The 20,357-nt window shown below is 40.3% G+C and overlaps 1 protein-coding gene across 10 annotated transcripts in view; it reads left to right on the forward strand.

The window, feature by feature from the left end:
- Positions 1–20,117, forward strand: part of pbx3b (pre-B-cell leukemia homeobox 3b) — a 78,810-nt gene extending 58,693 nt beyond the window's left edge. For 2 of the 10 annotated variants that reach the window (XM_012866289.3, XM_012866290.3), the window contains exons 3-11: positions 873–1,114; positions 2,889–3,079; positions 5,168–5,303; positions 6,168–6,197; positions 11,076–11,241; positions 13,091–13,168; positions 13,594–13,706; positions 14,511–14,600; positions 18,466–20,117. In XM_012866289.3, coding sequence (XP_012721743.1) covers positions 873–1,114; positions 2,889–3,079; positions 5,168–5,303; positions 6,168–6,197; positions 11,076–11,241; positions 13,091–13,168; positions 13,594–13,706; positions 14,511–14,600; positions 18,466–18,558 — 1,139 coding nt within the window. In that variant the 3' untranslated portion in view covers positions 18,559–20,117. The remainder of the gene's footprint in view (positions 1–872; positions 1,115–2,888; positions 3,080–5,167; positions 5,304–6,167; positions 6,198–11,075; positions 11,242–13,090; positions 13,169–13,593; positions 13,707–14,510; positions 14,601–18,465) is intronic. The other 8 variants (XM_012866291.3, XM_012866292.3, XM_012866293.3 and 5 more) reach the window with 5 other exon arrangements.
- Positions 20,118–20,357: the final 240 nt, after the last annotated feature.

A 20,357-nucleotide genomic window follows, 5' to 3' on the forward strand; every position in this document is an offset into this window, starting at 1 on the left:
GCCACTCAGTATTTACTGCCTATTGAGCCACCTTTTTATCCACTTAACCCAAACTGGATTGGCTCGTGGTTGTTGTTTTTTTTGTTTTTTTTTTGTTGCTGTAATTTTGACCCGCAGTGCTTTTGTGTTTGTTTACTCTCTGGAAAGCCCTGATGTGGTGGCTGCAATGCCAGGGCACCCAGGTGTGAATGTATGCTATCTGCCGTGTGATTACGAAGCGCTGAGAGGCTGCCGAGACAGGCAACCAGAGGAGACAAACAGCAGGATCTGTGAGCAAAAACAGATTTCACAAATAGGCACTTTGCATATGACTGACTTAGTGCTCGTCTTGTTGTATGAAGATGTTATTCTACCTGGACAGTGTTTATTACATCTTCTAATACTGCACACCTTAGTGCTAGAAAATAGTGTTCAGAAATTAAAACCGATTCAAATTAGGAAAGCTGTACTCAGATTGTGGGGATCCTTTCAGTCAGTTTGTGGAAAACAGACACTTACAGTAGGTAGAGCTTCCTGTTTAGCATCCTTTCACAGAGTGGAAGTGCCACTTCACTATTGAGCATTTGTCAGTTTATGGATGTTGCTGTCATGTCAGCTTTCCTGTACACATAGTGTGCAGCGCAGTGTGTAAATAAAAGAGAACAGACATAGATGCGGGGGACAGGAACACAACACATAGGCAGGAGGCGCTCGGTTCATACCTGCGAGGGTAGAATCACGGCATGGGAGACTACAGATGGAATGCATTTAATTGCACTTGACTGTTCAGTCATTGCTTTCATAATTGTTCCAGTTTTTCTTTTGTTCTTTTTTTTTTGTTTCCCTGACTGGCATTTGCTGAGTGCTTGCTTTTTGTTCATGTGCCGCTGCAGGTCTCAGCATCCGGGGCGCCCAGGAGGAGGACCCTCCAGACCCCCAGCTCATGCGTTTAGACAACATGCTGCTGGCGGAGGGAGTGGCAGGACCAGAGAAAGGTGGCGGGTCTGCGGCGGCGGCGGCTGCAGCCGCGGCCTCGGGCGGGGCAGCCGACAACTCCATTGAACATTCTGACTACAGAGCCAAACTCACGCAGATCAGACAGATCTACCACACAGAGCTTGAGAAGTACGAGCAGGTAAGGAGGGATCCTCTCAAATTCCAGAGTCATGTTTCTTCCCAAAAATTTGTGTCAGGATTGAGGCTCTGCTTCACTCCGGTTTACAGTGCCCACAAGTATTCATACTTCTGAACGTTTTCGCCATTTATCAAAGTAGGATAGGAAAAGTTACATAGATTTTTTTTAGCTACCCTGTTTTGGCTTAGGAAATAAATCCTCACGTGTTGATGCTAACCAAGTTTAACCTTGGGAATGGTGTGTTATGGATGATATGCGGTGTTAATTTTCTATTGCACAGCGTTTTGCATGCAGGCAGAGAACAGATAACCTTCCTTCACATGCCTGCTGTGCCCAATACATAATTTTTTAACTAAGCTTTGCCTGGTTTTCTTTCCATAATTGCGGGGGGTACGATTTATAGTTGTTCGGTCGGCAGATTCTTCCTTAGCTGTAGATCTCTACAGCTCCTCTAGAGGCACCACAGGCCTTTTGGCTGCTTCCGTAATTAGTGCTCACCTTCTCCAAGGTGGATAGCCACGAGTTGCCAGATTTGTAGTTGTGCCGCCTCCTTTCCATTTTCAAATGATGGATTGAACAGTCATCCGTTAAATGTTCAAAGTCTGGCATATTGTGGTTTAACCAAACCTTGCTCTGTGTTCCTTGGTCTTCATGTTGCTTTTTGTTCACTGATGTTCTCTAACAAACCTCTGATGCTTTCACAAAACAACTGGATTACACTGAGATTACATTACTCACAAGTGAAGGCTGTTTACAAATTAGATGATTTCTGCAAGCAGTTGGTTCACTGGATTTTAAAAGATCATGAAAAAAAGCTATTTTTTCTGTAAATAGTGTCAGTATATAAGCCCAATAAAATACACTGAAGATTGTGGTTGTCATGTGGGTGAAATGTTGGAAAGTTTAAATAGCAGGCAGTTAAAATCCTTGTATTTTTTTTTCTTTGCATTTTATCTAGTTAAAAACATTTTTCTCTGTGTTCTGTTTAACTGTTAAAACTTTTACATGACTTCCTTATGGAAATGTTGAGATGTATTTCAGAGTTTAGGTTGCTTCGGGGAGCGCAGCTTATGCCCTCCATTACGGCGAACATTCCTGGTAATATGATGAGAGAGAACGGCTCAGGAAAATAAATTGCAGTATTATGCACTGCGTTGTAGATGATTATAGAGATCCCACAGATTGTACTCGTCATCTTTGTTCAATAAAAAGTATGATCAGCTCCTTCGCCTAGCACTTTGAGCTTCCCATTAAGCACTGAGGCATTATGGGTCGAGAGAAAAGGTGTAACAGTGATGCCTCAGCAAGCCAGTGAGCTAAATTAGACTAATTTACTCTGTGCTTTGCGAGAGGAGGTACGGGGGCACACAACACTTTGCCAGGAGTAAATGCATCTTTCTTAAGGGTGTTTCCGTGTTTTAATTATCTAAATGTAAATACTTAACGAATTTTACTTAGAGTAATGAGCTAAAGTGTGCACTGTGTAAATGAGTTATTCTAATTAATCTTGTATGAACTACTGGTTTAACAGAAGCTGGTTTTAGCTCACTCTGTTTTATTGCCAAGCAAAAGTTGCGAATGCACATTTATTGAAAGATGACTTCATCTGTTGTGTCATCAGAGTCACATGAGTACCAAAGCACTCTCCTGAAGTGAACTTGATGAATGAAAAATGGAAATAACTTGAAAAATCAATCAGTGGCTTTTTTTTTTTTAATGTTTGTGATTTCAAATGACTCACTGTGGTTGTTTATCCCTTTCTGTTTCCTTTCAGGCATGTAACGAGTTCACCACCCATGTGATGAACCTGCTGAGGGAACAATCCCGCACGCGGCCCATCTCGCCCAAAGAGATCGAGCGCATGGTGGGAATAATCCACCGCAAGTTCAGCTCCATCCAGATGCAGCTGAAGCAAAGCACCTGCGAGGCTGTCATGATCCTGCGCTCCAGATTCCTGGACGCCAGGTCTGTGGATTGGGTGTGTTTAGTGTACATCTGTGCACAGTGGATGGCAAAAGTCCATACACTATTGTTAAAATGCCAGGTTTTTGTCACGTTAAAAAAAAAAAAAACAGTGAGAAAACGCCTTTTCCACCTTTGTTTTGATCTACATCAGCTGAAAAACTCATCACTTAGGAGGAAAAAACTTAAAAGTCTAAAAATAAACAGTAACAACCTGGGTGCATAAGTGTACACACTAGCAACTTTACTTTATTAAAGTATCTTTTGATTGGATTTACTGTCAGTATTTAGTCTTCCTGGCATCATAGCTGCCATCGGTAATAAAGAATGCAATGACCTGCAAGTACAGTTCAAATGCTCCTGTTGGATTTTCATGACATTTGCTAATTTGCATCCTTTCGCTAAAGCCATTATTTGCAAAGAAGTTACAAAAGATAGACTAATCTCATTGCACAATGATGTCAGTCAGGGAAAGAGCACAGATAAACAGAAACTAGTCAGGGAAGCTAAGAACCTCAGCCTTTAAGAGGAACAAAGAAGTACCTGTAAGAAATTTTGGTTTGTGCTGGTTGTACAAGGGACAGCAGTCTTTGGTATTCTCTATATATCTGAACTAAATAAGGTATGGTTAGGAGACAAAAGCTTTTTCCTCCCAAAGAAAACATTCAGGCCAGGCTAAATCTCCCAAAACCTTGTGGAAGAATGCGTCATGGTCAGATGGAACCAAACTGCAACCTTTGGGCACGATTCCAAAGCATTCCTTTGACACAAAAAGAAAACACCAGGTCAAGAAGTATTTCTTTATCTGCGTCACAGTAAGAAAAAATAAAATAAAATTTTTGGAACGGCCTAGACAGGGCCGTAACAAAATCTGACAGAACATTTTTTAAGTCTCCAGAAATAGAATGAAAAGGTGTTCTATTAAAGTATGAAAGTTGTTTGTACTCAGTCAACCAGATTGTTGCAACTTTTTAAACATGTTTCTCCCTAACAGATGTTCGTTTTTCCAGTAAAATTACATATGTCACATTAAATGGGCACAAATCTCAGAAAATTATTTCGATTGGTCAAAAGTTTGTGCGTAACAAAAACCTGTGACTTTTAACAAGAGTGTGTCCACTTCTTGTACCCATAGATGTGTGTGTATGTCTATTAGGTGTGCAGACACTTCCCTTTCCTTCTGGATGACCCACATAGACAAACCCAGGGGGCGTTTGCAGACTTTTGTGCAGGTCTGGAGTTACGCTCACCTTTCTAGCACAGCGCACAGTACGAGCGCCGCAGAGATGCATGGATTTAATTACGTCCATGTTCCTTGCATTATCCATTTTGAGGACAATCACGGCCCCACACCTGAGAGCAGTTAAGACCAAATGAAATGGGGGGACGCGTCATGTTTAATGGATGGAAGGGAGGTCATCAGCAGGTGTTGTGGATTACCCTAATCACTAACAGTAACCGGGCAGGGTGTGGAGCTATGCCGGGAGCTGCACAAGTTCTGGCCAAGCAGGCCAAGTGGAAGCACATTTGCTGCTCGCCGCCTGCGTGGAGCGCGGTAAACAAGGCAAAATAAGCAAATGCTCAACAACATGATAAGTAGTGCCCTTGGGAGGGAAGGGGACCCAGATCTAGTTAGAGTTTTCCTTGTTTCTGCTGCTGGAGCCAGGGCTGTGGCACTTCAGGAGCAATGCTCAACTGTGCATGCCGTGATTTCTATAATGCACCGAGATGCACTCCGACTGGGCTTTGCGCTCCGTCACGGGGCCCACCCATCCGCTGCACTAAACTCTCCACATTACACGCTTGGATTGGGGATTGGAGACCAACAGACCAAATTAAACATTGTATGTGTTTTGAGACCGCGCGCACTTGTGTGTGTCAGTTTATCGGGGTCCGAGTACGCTCCGTTATATGTGCAGGACACAATATTCTGCTCCCGGGGGCCCTTAAAAACAACTCCTCATTATATTCACTATTTATGTGTGAGGCTGATTGTGCAGTCAAAAAAATGGACGGGTTCACGCTGGTCTCGCTAACAGGCCCTTTTCTGTCTTTTTTTTTTTTTTTTTTTTTTTTTTGCTCTCCACTCAGGCGAAAAAGGAGAAACTTCAGTAAGCAGGCGACAGAAATTTTGAACGAATATTTCTACTCGCACCTCAGCAACCCTTACCCGAGCGAGGAGGCTAAGGAGGAGCTGGCCAAGAAGTGCAGCATCACCGTTTCCCAGGTGGGTAGCGCTCCTCTAACAGTGGGGCTTGCTGGGCAAATCGAGGTGGGGGAGCCTAGAGGGATCGTTACAGTGGGTCACACCACTGAGACACAATGTCCTCTGCTAACCTTGACATTGTGACTGCCTAATGATGCTTCAGTCAAGGCCGGCCCCAGTCAGTCAGAGCGGGGCCACGGGGAAGGGAGGCCTATATCATCTTAGCCTCAATCATAGCACTCTGCTGTCCTTCCTTACTGTGGCTCCCCTGACATTTTTCCTTCTCATTCCCATCCACCATGTTTCCTCTCTCCCTCTCTCTCTCTCTCTCTCTCTCTCTCTCTCTCTCTCTCTCTGTGTTGCCCGGTCAGTCGTTCAGGTCATAAGCTGGGGAGATAAAAATGGCATCATCCATTACTTTAAGAAAAGCAGTTAAGGCTGGTGCTTCAAAACTCTGGGTGAAATTGGGTATTTATCCGTATGTTTTCCCTTCAAGTGGCTTGGTAGGAGTCTGCTAATTCACTGTTATACCTCACCCTTAAAGATGAAGCTTTCCCCTCTTTCTATATATCATAGCCTTCTCATTGGGTACACCTGAAGGCAATATTTCTCACACCTAACACCCCCCCCCCCCCTACACATCCAAAGTATTATTATCCTGTGCTCTCCTTTTTTTTTTTTTTTTTTTTTTGTTCTGCTGTGATTGTGACTACTATCAAGATTTCTATCCTCTGTTGTTCTGTGGCTGTCCTCCTGAGACACAATAACATGGAAACATGAATCTATACAATTATCTGCAGTGTTTTGTGTGTGTGGGGAGGGGGTATATTGAGTGTAGTCGTGAAGAGTCAGATACTGTAAAAGCCCATTCTTTTTTGCCTTCAGGGGGTGGGAAGCACCATCACAGTATCACAGGTATGTCATAACCTCTCCTGATCCACTGTTTTCATGTTCTTTGAACCTCCTTTTTGTTATTTAAATTTTTTTTTTTTTTGAATGTTGTAGGTTTACAGTTTTCTCTACTGCACAGAACCTTTTCCCCCTCTCGCACATTGATTAATGCTAATGTTAGAGAAAGGAATGTGAAGTTTGACTTTACATTTGAAGAGTTTATGACAACATTCAGCATTTACCTACAATTTACCTGCAAGCCTCACAGATCAATTGTTGCATCACACTCATGTAATCACTTTATTGTGTGAAACGATGTGTCACATTCCTCTTTTAGTCATTTATCATAATTTATTATTTTTGATTTTCCTTTTTTTAAATTTTATTCAGTGCTACGATTAATTTTGGTTTGTGTTTTTTCTACGTGTTTCTCCACCCAGGGCACTGTTGCTTTGCAATTGAGTGAAAGAAAAACTCAGTCCATGTTGATATTTTCCAGTAGTTTTTTTAAGTACCTAGATTTTTCAGAACACCATTTTTTTTGTTTCTGTTTTTGTTTTAATACAATAAAGTTTTTTTTATATTACATCTATCTTTTAAATAATCTATAATTTGTGCAGATTAATTCAGTCTAGTTTTGACTGGTCCAGACATTGTTGCTTTTAATCTGGCCCAATTCTAAATTGGTCCTAATGCCCGACAAATAGGACAGAGGTTTTGTTAATCTGCAACTCTAGATACAAATCTTAGGGTCAGGTTTACCTTTGTATTTAGTTTAAACTTTAGTTTGATCAAAGGCACTCCAAACAGATTAATAAATCTGTGAAATATATCTTTTAACTTAGCAACAACATGAAGACCTTTTTCGGTCCTCACTTTACATCAAATTCCTCACTTTACTTGTAAAATGAGCAAAAAATATGCTTGCTCAGCTGCGAGTACAAGAAAAAACAGAGACAGGTCTTACACCGTGGGAAATGCATGGGGCACCCCATGCCCATTAACTGGACATGCAAATAAACAATACAAAATTTCAGTGTGATGCAACTGACAAAACTTGGAGTGCCAATGACGCCCTTGACAGAAGTGCGCTCTGGGCAGGAAGCCATATCAAAACCACTGTGGCATTTTGGTATAGATCTCATAACACCCTTCCATTCTGGCTGGTAATGCATGAGTCTAAAGCTAGAAACTTGGTATAAGGCTGTGTGAAACATGTAGCCGTATATGAGTAATCCCTCACAGTGAAGGAACCGTTTCAGAGTCACAAGCGTCTCACGGTGCTTGCATTGAAGACCTGGCTGAGTCATCTTTTAAACTGCCCGTAGCTCTTTTTATGCTGCTTTGTTGATTGCACACGGAGTTCATTAAGTAAACACCATCCGTTGTGTATGGTATGCCAATATCGCTCTGCGGCTTTGCTCAATGCATCATCGCTGATGAAACACCCAGCATCAGTTTAGCAGGGATCATTTAAAATTCCTGTGATGTGCAGACGTCATCCCTGAGAAAAAAGCCTCGGTGATTGATTTTAAAATGCTTCAGTCTGGCAAAGTTTAGAGGGAATACTTTACAATGCCCCTGTTTCATGCGGCTAACTTGGTTTCATGTCTCGGCTCCTTTTAAAACACATCACTGAAGTTCAGTCGTAGCCGACGTTGACATCTCCTCGGTGCATCTATACATGCAGGTCACTTTCCCTGCATGTTGCAACAAAAAGCATGACATTAGACTATTTTTATTCTTGTCCAACACTTTGGAGGCCCCCCCCCGTTGATATGAGTTTTTGACTGAAACGTCACATTCAATCCCTAAACCTGCTTCCAGTGCAAAGATTTGTTATTGAAGTTTAAATAGGCATGTTGTTGTTTTTTCTGATCTTGTTTGACAATGAAAAACTGAAGGTGTTGTGATGGCATCTTGTCTGATTTAAAATTATGTATTGCAGAAATTATTAGAGAGGGTTTGTGCATTGCCATAGATTGCCCAGAATCAGGATGCCAAATTAAGTAAGCTAAAACTGTTTGAATAATAACACCAAATAATCATCATTCCATGCGATTTTTATCTTGTCTGCATTGTCTTACACAATCTGTTACTTTTAGGAAGCTCATGTTTAACACTGCAGTCTCACAATCGGACTCTTTCCGAACACAGAAGTGAAGTGATTGCGCTGCCTCCCAAAAGACTGAAGGGAATTAGCTCTGCAGATTGGGTTTTGCCCCGCACCTCACGCTGCAGTGCATTTGCTCGTTGTTTAGCTAAACTGGAGGATAATTAAAGCCAGAGTAATAGTGTGCAGGACAGAGGATTGTGGAGGAAGACGGTGTCCTCAAAGATTTCTTCACGGATAAAGAGAAAATAAACAAAATTAAGACAAAATGGTATTTAAAGTGGGAATCAGTCAAAATCTGTTGCAGGATTTGGTGGCTGTTTCTTGTAATGCTGTGATAATATCTGCTAAAGTAGTGCATGGCCTACTCATAAAGGGATAACATAGATTTTTTTTTTTATTTATTTTCATAAAAGTGGATTTGTTTAATACACTGCATTCGCATTTGGTTAAATTAAGCAGAGCGTTAGAAAACATTTCTATGATTTTTGTTGGTTTGTGGGCACAGTGCAGGCCGTCCAAATGAGCGAGAATATTGCACGGTGTTTGGCCCTACAATCTACTGTAAGCAGGTTAAGTAAAAAGGATGATGGCCAGGGCTTTCATTGCTTCCAATTAAACCTTGCTTGTTAGTTTAACCTCTAGGTAAACCCATCAAACAATTGATGTCAAGGAAGCCCTGCCAACTGTGGGCCTCGCCTGAATGGTCATTAATTTTAATTGCCTAGATATTAAAGATTTAGAGCGCAGAGACGTGCAGGATAGAAATGATCTGATGTCCTGCAAATCCAGTCAGTTTTTACACCACAGCATTGGCGGGCTGCTAGGGATATTAAAATTTAAGCACATGGGTGGAAATTAAATAAAGCGTCATTAGGGGCAGCTGCTCTTTGGCTGGTCCAGCCGTGGGCTGCAAGGGCCTGAGAGGGGGGCTGCAGCACAGCGACAAGACACTCTAATTTATAGGGCCATTAAAAACAAGCATCATCTCATTATTATTCTGCTGTTATTGCAGAGCCAGCATTCGCACATAAGGTTCACTCCTCGTGCAACTTTTCAGTGTATGATTGTGGATGTCATCAGTTCAATAAAATTAATACCTGCGCCGCAAGTTGGAACTGGATATGGCTGTAGCCGAAAACCAAATTGTAACATTAATTTCACCACTTTTTTTTTTTTCTTATGAAATTTGGGTCCTGCATTACCCCCAAAATAAATTAAGAAATACACCACATTGACTTGGGGAAACTATATGAGGCTCACACTGGAGTTGTAGTATACAGATTATTGTGGTTCAGCAAGCAACAAGATTTATTCAACCCTAAGCCATGCTGCTAAATAAATAATTCAAAATAGGTCAGGCACATTTTGGACAAAAACAAACAATTATAACATTTGGTAACTGTAAGATTCCGAAAATAAAGCATTGGCTATTTATTGTTAGAAACGACATTCTCACCGTAAGATAGTCTTGAGTAAAAGTACCACACCTGTACACAATTTACAAAAGAATTCAAAATAAAAATGTTGTCACCTTCCTGAAATAAGAATTTTCTCAGGGCAATAAGTTAAGTTGATTTAGGCAAAAATGCAAACTGGAAAAACCGGACTTTGCCATTATTTTAGGAAGGTGACATTATATAAAAAGTCAGTAATGAATCGTGTTTCTTCTGCTGTTAAAATAATCAATATTTTTTTAAATACTATTATTTTTGGAAATATGCACCAATAGGTTAGGGAACGGCAGCACAATGGTACCCTATTCTCTAGATAGCTAAGCAAAACTTTGGTCATGGTGGCACTTTTTTTTCTTTCTTTTTTTTTTGATAATTTATCAAAATAAATGTAAACCTTATGAGCCTTATGAATGGTTTTAAAACTGTAACTTTGTTAAACCTTAATATCAGCCGATATGTGCCATCATATAATACTTTGGATGTTCCAACAAAACTTTAAAATCTTATTTTACTTTTATAATTGATCATTGTGATTAACTGCTTCGTATAGCTGCATGTCTTTACTCCACTGTAGGTGTTTATTAATTTTATTAAGAAAGAAGTTCTCCAGATCACCAGTTGTGCATGCATACAAACACACAGAAATGTTCTGTTGGTGTTTTAGTCCTGTCATATCATAAATAAAATATCAGTTTGGAACAAGAATCTTAAACAATGTTTCAGTAATATTTTCAGACAATTATGATCATTATTTTTTTTTTACAGTTTATTTTCTGTCCGTTTTTCAGTTGTTTTTTTTTTGTTTGTTTTTTTTGCAAAATCGGACATTTCCTAACACAAGCTAAACATCCTATAGCTTTATTTACCAACTTGCCTTATCAATTGATATTGTGCATTCTTCGAAGAAATTGTATTTTTATGAGGTGTCAAGCAACTGGAGTTACTGGAGTGGAATCAGGCAGCATTCTTTAGAGAACAAAACTCTGAATGTTGCTAACTTTTCACCAGCCTTTAAAACCAGTCCAGATAGAGAAATTCTGTCACACTGACTTTAATGTTAGTGCAATAGGAGCCTCTTGTGTTTTAATTTTGTCAGGAGACAGATGTGAGAGTGTGTCATGCTCCCATCCATGAGAAGACACAAGTGGCTCCTGATTACAGCTTAATTAGCTCGTGTACCCGGCGGACATCACTGCAGAGGCTGGGAATTGGGTACTTGATGGACCCAAACATGACATCTTGAAACAATCTCACTGCTGAATGCACGCTGCTGTGGCTGCTTGACGTCTGACTCCTCTTGCTCCTCCTCCCTCTGCTGTCTCCCACACACAGGTATCCAACTGGTTCGGCAACAAAAGGATCCGGTACAAGAAAAACATCGGCAAGTTTCAGGAAGAGGCCAACCTGTATGCCGCCAAGACTGCCGTGAACGCGGCGCACGCTGCAGCCGCTGCAGTGCAGAACAGTCAGGCCAACTCCCCCACCACTCCCAACTCCGGTAGGCATTCCACCATATAGCAAAAAACAAAAACAAAAAAAAACTAGATAAAAGATTTGCCCTCAGCCTCAGTCCTAAACCTGCTGCCTTTCTACCACACTCACTCATGCACCATTCACACTGGCAAGAGTGACAGGCTCTGCTCCCAGCTTGGGGATCACAGTGTCTCCTGTCTATAAGACAGTTGATGCCAAGCAAACTCATGCATAAAGAGAGCGTTCCTGACTTGTGAACCGAGAACACATGTATTTTGGGGGAAATAAAGAAAAAAAAGTGAGAATATTCAGAATGATGCCATGGGATTCGTTTTCCCTTGACTTTGTCAACCTCTTGTTGTTTGACAGGTAACGGCATGTAGTCCAACTGAATAGTTTGAGATTTTCAAAAAAACAACCTAAATGAAACATAATTGCTAGGGGCATCTTATCAAGGGTAATATGGGATGTTGTGGAGTTTACGGTGCAGAAATATAATTATTTCTCCTTGTCGCTTTTACGTTACACTTTGCACACTACGTTACATCTCAGTCCCTTTCAGGTCATCAAACATTTATTTTTTTTTTTTTTTACCAGCAAATACAAAAAGGAGTTTTCAAATCATTTCACTGATTTTTGGGTGAAAGCTTTTGGAAAACAGGTTCAGTTTCACTAGTCACACCCAGGCTCAATAACTGCATGCAGATCAAGGAAGTCCTCAAGTAGAACCCATATGCAACATCAAGTACGCTAAAAGATCTAAAAAAAAAAAAGCAACACATCATGTCAGAACTTGAAAAACAAGAATGGGCAAGACACAAAGTTACTGATATCTATCAGTCAAGAAATGGCTACAAAGCAATTCCTGTGGCCTTGGGACTCCAGTGAACCAGAGTGATGATTATTGACGACAGTTAGAGAAAACACAGAACCTTCTCCTGAGTACCCTGTCTGCCAAAATTAATCCATAAGTGCATCGGTTACTTCTCAAGAAAGATACAAAAGAACCCAGAACAACATCTAAAACTAGGTAGCTTAAGGGCTCATTTGCATTGTTCTATTTTAGGGTTCATGATTGTTCAGTATGATTGAGACTGAGTAATAGTTGCATCATTGGCATTGTTCCAAGGCAAAAAAAAAAATAAAAAAAAAATGCACCTGACCAAAAGAACACAAAGACCCATCTCATATTTGCCTAAAAACATCTTGATTGATTTCAAATGAGACAAAACTGGAACTTTTTTTAGAATGTGTGCATCATGTCACATCTGGTGTGAAACTGACAGCACATCAGCCATCAGTCCATGGCCTTAAACGTAAGCAAACCCATGCAACAGAACAATAATTAAAAGCACACAAGCAAGTCCACCTCTGTACGGCTCAAAAGTAGACGGGCTTAAGTTCACTGAGTGGCTTCGTCAACGTCCAGATTTAAATCTGATTGAGATTATGTGGCATACTTAAACGAGCCATTTTTCCTAGAACGCTTCCATTGAGGCTGAATTACAAAAATTCTGCAAGTCAGAATCCACAGCGATGTAGAAGAGTCAACGCCAGTAGGTGCTACCACAATGGCTGTCACAAGCACTTATAAGGTTTGGGGTGTGATTTATTTTTCACAAATGGGCAGGTTGGTTTGGAAACTTCGTTTTGTATTTGCTCTAGTCTTTTTCTGATTTTAAAACTTGTTTGATCCAAAATCCTTAAGGGGGGTGAATACTTTTTGAGGGCACTGTATATTTATTAAAAATGTAGAAATAGAGCCACAAAGCTGTTGTCCATTTGAATAAACAATGTTTAACTGAGATTGGACTTGGCTGACCTGCGTTGGGATGTGGTAAGCTTATGAAGTGGTCCCTCTTTCTTGCACCCAGGATTCCAGATGAAAGATGAAGAGTTTCAGCTGGATTCTGCAGAGAGCAAAAACACTCTTTTAAGCAACATGTTTACTGGTACTGCTCTTTTCATAAGCTTCTTATTGTCTTTGTCATGTACCATACGATGCCTCCCTGTCAGATTTAGCCTGGAAAGTAGCTGATGTGGAACAATTGGGAGCTTAGGCGACCCAACCACATGTAGAGCCGGTCCCCCCTGTGTGTCGTGTGATCCTCATCCCATTTGTGTTCATCACATTCGCCATGAGATATTTGGTCCTTCTGCATTTCGTACCTCCTCTGTTTGGCTCCTTGCTTCCCTCCCTCTGCCCTTGTATTTGCTTGCTCTGTGGAGGCTTTATTCTGTGTACTTGTCTGCCTGAGTTGGGTTTGTTTTTACAGACGCACGCGTGTCACTTGTGCGTGGGCGGGTGTGTGTCTGTGCTTCTCCCTTTTTATAGTCCTCTCATGTATATTCAGCCACTTACATCTTCCCTCTCCAGGTTCTTCAGGTTCTTTTAGCCTCCCAAACACTGGGGACATGTTCTTGAGCATGCAGAGTCTGAATGGGGAATCTTACCAAGGGGCACAAGTCGGAGCCAATGTACAGTCACAGGTAGGACCACCAATCAGGGACAGTTCCTCAGATGTCACCACAGAGAGCTGTCCTTGTCTTGCCTGTGTACTGAGCCATCCACAGTGCAGTCTGAAGCATGTTAAACCGAAAATAGAAAATAAGAAAAAAAAAAAAAAACATGCTGTGTGAGGGCAGCTCAAATTACCCAGTGAGGCCTCCAATAATATCCCACTGTATGAAGTGTTTACTGACTATTTCGCTTTGGATGGAATATTTTGGCAGCCAAAATATAATCCCACCCCACTGCTACCATGCCAGGAAACAATTTCCTGGTTCCGAACGTTTTTTGTAAATGCATTTGGCTTTGACTTGGGCTCTTGGGTTTGGTAATGGGTTTCTTTGGTACTATATTTCCCCTTTATTTCCTGTGCTGTGTTGCTGTCCTCCTGTCTCCTTCTGTTATTGTTTGTGGTCAGTGTCTTCTATCTTGTGATTTTATTATCAACCTGGACAGTTTAACTTCTTAAAGCCATTATGGATGTGCTTTTTTTTTTTTTTTTGCTTTCTTTAATGCTTTCATTATAATTTTCCTTGTTTATCAACCCATAGCTACGGTCCAGAACAGTACATCTAAGCATGCTTGTCTCATTGGTATGCTTTATTTCATAAGATAATTGGTTAGCTGCATTATCTAGTTAGAACTCTGGCTGTTTTGGGAGTTTTTAAAGCTTTTGATTTTATACAAGTTAGCATCCCTTGCTTTACCTAGCATGTTTGCAGTTATGTTTGGACTGCTGGGAGGCAGCAAACTGACCACTTTGTGCACCTTTTCTGTCCCTTTAGGTGGATACCCTGCGCCATGTTATCAGTCAGACGGCAGGATACAATGATGCTCTAGCAGGAAACACCATGTATAGCCCACATGGCCTAAATGTAAGTTGAAGATCCAATGCTATATGATAAAGCAAAGTCAGCTGCACCTTCTGTAGTACTGCGTTCATCATCAAGTACACTGTTAAAGGGCTAGTAGATGACTTGGAGTGTAAAGCCTGATTTGTGCACAACCGCAAAGTCCGCTCAGCCATATTACGCCATTTTGGCTAGCAGGACCCGTCACACGGCCAAAGGTTTTTGCTCCGTGCACCTACGAAAATTCTTAACTACGCGGACAGTCCCGTGCAGAAAATACATGGCAGACGAGCAAGAGCTTCTTCTGGCGGAGATTCATACATATATCAACAAATTAACAGTTCCTGGAGAGAAATCGTTGTCACTCTTGGAAGAAAGGAAGAGGCTTTAAAATATTGGAAACAACTGTGTTTTTTCACTTTTATGTGTAGTGGGGTGTAGTACACTTGGCATAGGAGCACAACACTGCCCTCTAAAGTCCAGGAGGAAAGGTTGCACCGAGCATAAATGCTGCAGACGTTTTGTTGCTACATCTCATTTCTGAGTGGAATAAATGTGCGATTAAAATTCCAGATTTTTTGGACCTTGTTTTGGTGGGTTATGCAAGTTATATTTTATAATCCATTAAACCAATTGTGCCCAACATTTTGCCTAACATTTTCCATTTTAAGAATTAAAAATTAAATCTATAAAAAGCGTCCGTCCTCATCAACTGCTTGTGCTGGCAAGCCAGATTTGTAATGCCCTTTTAATTTTAGTGGGGGGGCTAAACCAAATTAAGCCCAAGGGCCACAAATGGCCCCCAGGCCTCACTTTGGACATTTTAAACCATTGTCATATTTGCATCCTATTATTATTTACACAGGAAATGGAAATAGGAAGAAATGCGTCACAAATGATCTTCCTACATGAAACATAATGAAACAAAGCGTTTCCAGTCAGAGTAACTGTTTAATGTAAAAGTGAAGCAGTGTAAAATGCTGAAATATTGTAATGTTATGTAAACCCTATTTCACAGACTTTTACACTACTTTGCTTTACCTTAATGTTAGAAAATCATCCAGAGGCCACCTTGTTTGTTAGTATCTATCATGCAAGCATAAATTTGTGGCACTTCTCCCTTCATTTCCCATGTCTGTAATCATCGGCTTTTCTGTTAATTAAAAAATAGAGTTTGTATAAACTGTTAAAATTTTCTGTTTGGGAATTGTTTAAAGCTGGTGGAAGTCTCCTTTGGTCTTGGCCCATCTTGAACTAGCTTTTAGCCAACTGATTTGGCACAATATTAAATAGTGATGCAAGGAGAGTTATCTACTGCAGGGAAAACATCAAAGTTTTTCAAAGAATCTCCTTAAAAACACTGAACTATCCCTTTAATGTGATATTTAACTTTTATGTAACAAAACCAGAATGGCCTAATTCTATTTGTTTATCTTTTCGAAGAATCATCTGTGTAATGTTGCCACTTCATCACCTGATATTATTGTGTTCAGCGTCACTTTGTCTCAAAATATGAATTATATTAAAATCAAGTATCCTGCCGCATATTTCACTGCGTTTCAGCTGTTTTGAAATGCTTTGGAGAATTTTCCATGGACTTCTCCTCATTATAAAATATGAACATGTGATGGCCCGAAGCCTTTTCCAGACGTGAACTCCATCTTTCCTGATGAGGTTTGATATGGCGCCTTTTTGTAAAGCAACGCATAATCTGAAGCCATTAGAGTAAAGATTAATTTTCTTGATGAGGGAGGAAGAAGAGTGAGGGAGCGGATGAGAGAGAGAGAGAGAGAGAAATGGTATCCGACAACTTTCTCTCTGCAGTGTATCAGAGCTGCTCCCTTTTTACATTGTTACTGTATGCCTGCTGGGTAAAATGTACACACACACATTCAAATATCACTCGAAGCCGAGGCATCAAAATAGAATAACACAGTTACCTCTTACTGAAAATTACAGGAGGATTTCTGTGAAATGAAATTAGCATGTTTTATGTAAACAAGTAGTGGCAGTTGTTGTTTTTTTTTTTCCTTTTTTTTTTTTTTTAAGAGTTCAGGGTTTTAGTGTCATTCTGGCTTTTCTGTTGCTGTATTGCTGTAAGCTATTTTGGCATGTCAGCTCTAAACAGGATCAAGGGTTTTCCACTTTCTCCCAAGGTTTCTCACTTCCATGTGCAGTGTAGACCTGATGGTTCGCTAGAGCAGACTGATACAAGTAACAGAAACGTAATACAAAAATTTCAAAAAGTGGATTACTCCTGTAGCACAGCTCCTTTTTCCTCTTTTTTTTTTTTTATTTTGCAACAATCCACCCAGCGACTTCTACATGTATTTGCAGCGACTAACCTTTAGCTTTGTTGACGGTGACGTAGAGAGATCCAGTAAAGGCTAGGTCACGCCTGGAGCAAAGCATAGTCAGGCTGGCTAGGACTGGCTTTCTTGGAGAGGCCCTGCCTTGTCACTTTCACTCAGCTCTCCCCACCTCACCCAGCCGAGCCCTCCCTCTTCTTGACTGACAGGAGAATATGTAGCGACAAGCTGTCGGCTGCTGCTGAAATCTGCTTAGACACTGATTTCAGGGACTGCTCCCATTGGTTCGGACAAGAGACAAATTTGTTTCCGGGTGTCTCTTTGCTGATGCTGCTGTAATGCAAGGACCGGACTAATCTCATCGTCATATCTGGAGATACAATTCGGCAAAAATGCGTTTGCTTCCGTTTAAGACGTCTTCTTGAAAAACCTCCTGCCCTTTTGTTGCACTTGCATAAATGCTTTAGATTATCAAGCAAATTGCAATATCAAACAACGAATCTAAGTAAATATAAACTGCCATTTTACAAGATGATTTCATTTTCCAAGGGAAAAACGCTATCCAAACCAGCCTGGCCATATGTCAAAAAGTGATTTACCCATAAACCTCAGGGCGGCTGCCATGTTGGGCTCCAACAACTGATTGCAATATGTTGCTATAAGTCTGTCACAATTCTGCAGGGGTTTTTGACCTTTTTTGCAGAATTGTTTTAATTCACCGACGTGTTTAAAGTCACGTCATAGCATCTTGGCCACTTAAAAACCAGCGTTTTTTTTAAGCCTTCCAGTGGGGGGGGGGGGGGCTTGTTGATGGGCTAACCCTTTAGGTTATTGTCCAGCTGATAAGCCAAATCCGCTTGAGCTTAAGGTTACAAACTGATGCCATGGCATTCGCCTTGAGGATTCTCTGGTGGAGAGCATAATTCATTTTTCATTGTCGAATCAAGAACGACGACCTTAACTGTGACAAGAGAGGCCTGCCATGCCTTAGATGTTGTTCTTGTTTTTTGTTTTTTTTCTTCCTGGGAAGGTTCCCCACTGTTACATGTTTTCTTTATTTGCATATAACAGCACTCTCTGTGGTTTGCTGGAGTCCCAAAGCCTTAGAATTGGCTTCATAAACCTTTCCAGACAGATGTCGATAACTTAAGTTTTTACTTGTTCTGGAATGTCTTTAGATAGGGACATGATGGTTACTTTCATGTTGTCAGACATAGTGTATTTAACGGATTTCTTGATTTTTACCGCTCAGCCATTAATCTAGCCTCGCTGTGGGTAATGAAATAAAGTCCAAACTATATAAACAAAAGTACAGGTTGATTTAAATAGATTTTTCCAATTAATGAAATCATAATTTGAAAACTACATTATATATTAACTCTTGTTTCCTTTGTTGTATATTAAAGATTGTTTGATCTCAAACAAGTGTGGCCATAAGAAAAAGTTTTAATCATCACATCAGTGAGATTCATATACGCTCTGCTGTAGTTGTTCACTCTCTCTTCTATTTTTAAAGACTAACCATTTGTTGTTGCAGCAAGTCTAACTTAGATCTTGACATTTTTCTCTTTGTGTCCCAGGCTAATGGAGGATGGCAAGGTGCAAGGACTCCATGTTCTGTGATCTCTCCCACGGAAGGACCTGGAAGTGTGCACTCGGACACCTCAAACTGAAAAATGCATCTTCCCCCTGCAGCGCAGCATGGACTTCATTTCCTGTAAAACAGAAGAGGAATTTAAAACATAAAAAAAAATAATAATAATTTTCCCTTAAGATTTCCTGCGACCGCAGTGCACACATGCACATGGCATCCTCCATTATGGACACCAAGTGTTTCCTGATCGCTTAGTGTTTTCTTCCATGAATCCACTGTAATCGCCATGCTTTTTACTCGTTTGTTGTGGCGGCAAACACAAAGACATGTACAAATACAAACGGCCCTCCAACATCACCATGCAAACTATCAGGATAATTATCTCCGGGCTCTGCTCAAAAATAACCGGGTGACATTTTAAACGCCCGTTTGTTTGATTCTCGTTTGATTGCCGCTCTCCATTTTTGATAATTGAGCTCTCTCCTTCCTTTTTCTTTCAATTAATGCAGCTGTTTCTTTGACTCTAATGCGCTTGCAGCCCTGTCCGGCGACTCAACAATGCTCTCGCTGACAGCTCGGTGGCAGCTTTGCGGTTACTTTTCAAGATTTATTTTTGTCTCACAGCTGTGTACATGAGTGCGGGAAAATGACTATTCAAACTATGGAACATAAAGAAGCGTAATTGATGACTTGACTAAAACGTGACACGGTTCCATATTTTATAATTTGACATTTTGTTGTACATATGTAAACATTTCTTTTGTACTGCTTATGGAATCAACAAAGCTCCCCCCGCAGTAGATCATCCTGACACGGCACACGGGAGCCCGCCCCATTACGCTGGAAAAGTTGTACATAATATAGCTTAAGAGTAATTAAACATCCAACCAATCAATTCGCCGCTTTCTTACCTCATTCATAGAAACCAGTCATTTTCAACACATTGGTAGCTTAGAGTGCTCACTTACTACCTCTAAACAATATCACCAACATAATGTCTTTCTTTTCTTTTTCTTTCTGGTCTATATTTGATGGTTTAAGCCACTTCTTTTGATTACATCTCCCAACAGTGTAAACTCTTCATTCTCTATGTAATCTAATGTATATTTTAATCTTTTAATAAAATGGTGTTGCTGTGCTGCAACTCAAAATAAAAAAAAATAAAAAAATAACAATATTAACACAATGGGGAAACACAGACAGGGATAGGGGCGAAGGAATTGTTGGTTAATGGCTTTTATCGAGGGGGGTGATAAACACCAAACAGTAAAACTGTTGTAAATACCGAAGGGGAAAAAAAAACATTTTGAATGTTGCTCATCTTGTTACTAAACCGTTCAGAAAAAAAGAAAAAAAAAAATCACTATAAAAAGTGTAATGCATAGAGGTTTCAGTATTCAGAACTGCACATTTTCAGCTCTGTTCAACAGGGTTCAAGACTTATTTTTCTCTTTTTTTCTATTGTATGTGATTCTGAAACTGAAAAAAAAGTCATGACAAATGATTTGTGGCAGTGATTCTAATGTATTAAAGATGTTTAGTGTTACTTTCTAACCAGACTACACCCTGGACAGAAAAGTCTTCCTTGTGGTAGTTGTGTAATTTCAAACATGAATAAACATTTTTGCTTTAATGACACAGAGGAGTTTCTTTGTTTGTTGCATAAGTGGGAGAGTTAGACTCTTAAGTACCTTTTTTAATTTTATAAATCAACAGTGCAAACAAACTGTAAGGTGTCATACTGAACATTCACAAAGTTCCTATCCTCCATCTAATCAATGACGGAACAATGCATTTTGCTTGAGTATTTTTGGTGCAAGAAAAATTTAAATCAAATATTTCAGGCCGTTGTCTCATATCATTTATGATGTACTGAGC

This window comes from Fundulus heteroclitus, chromosome 12, assembly GCF_011125445.2.
Source record: "Fundulus heteroclitus isolate FHET01 chromosome 12, MU-UCD_Fhet_4.1, whole genome shotgun sequence".
NCBI classification, from domain to species: domain Eukaryota; kingdom Metazoa; phylum Chordata; class Actinopteri; order Cyprinodontiformes; family Fundulidae; genus Fundulus; species Fundulus heteroclitus.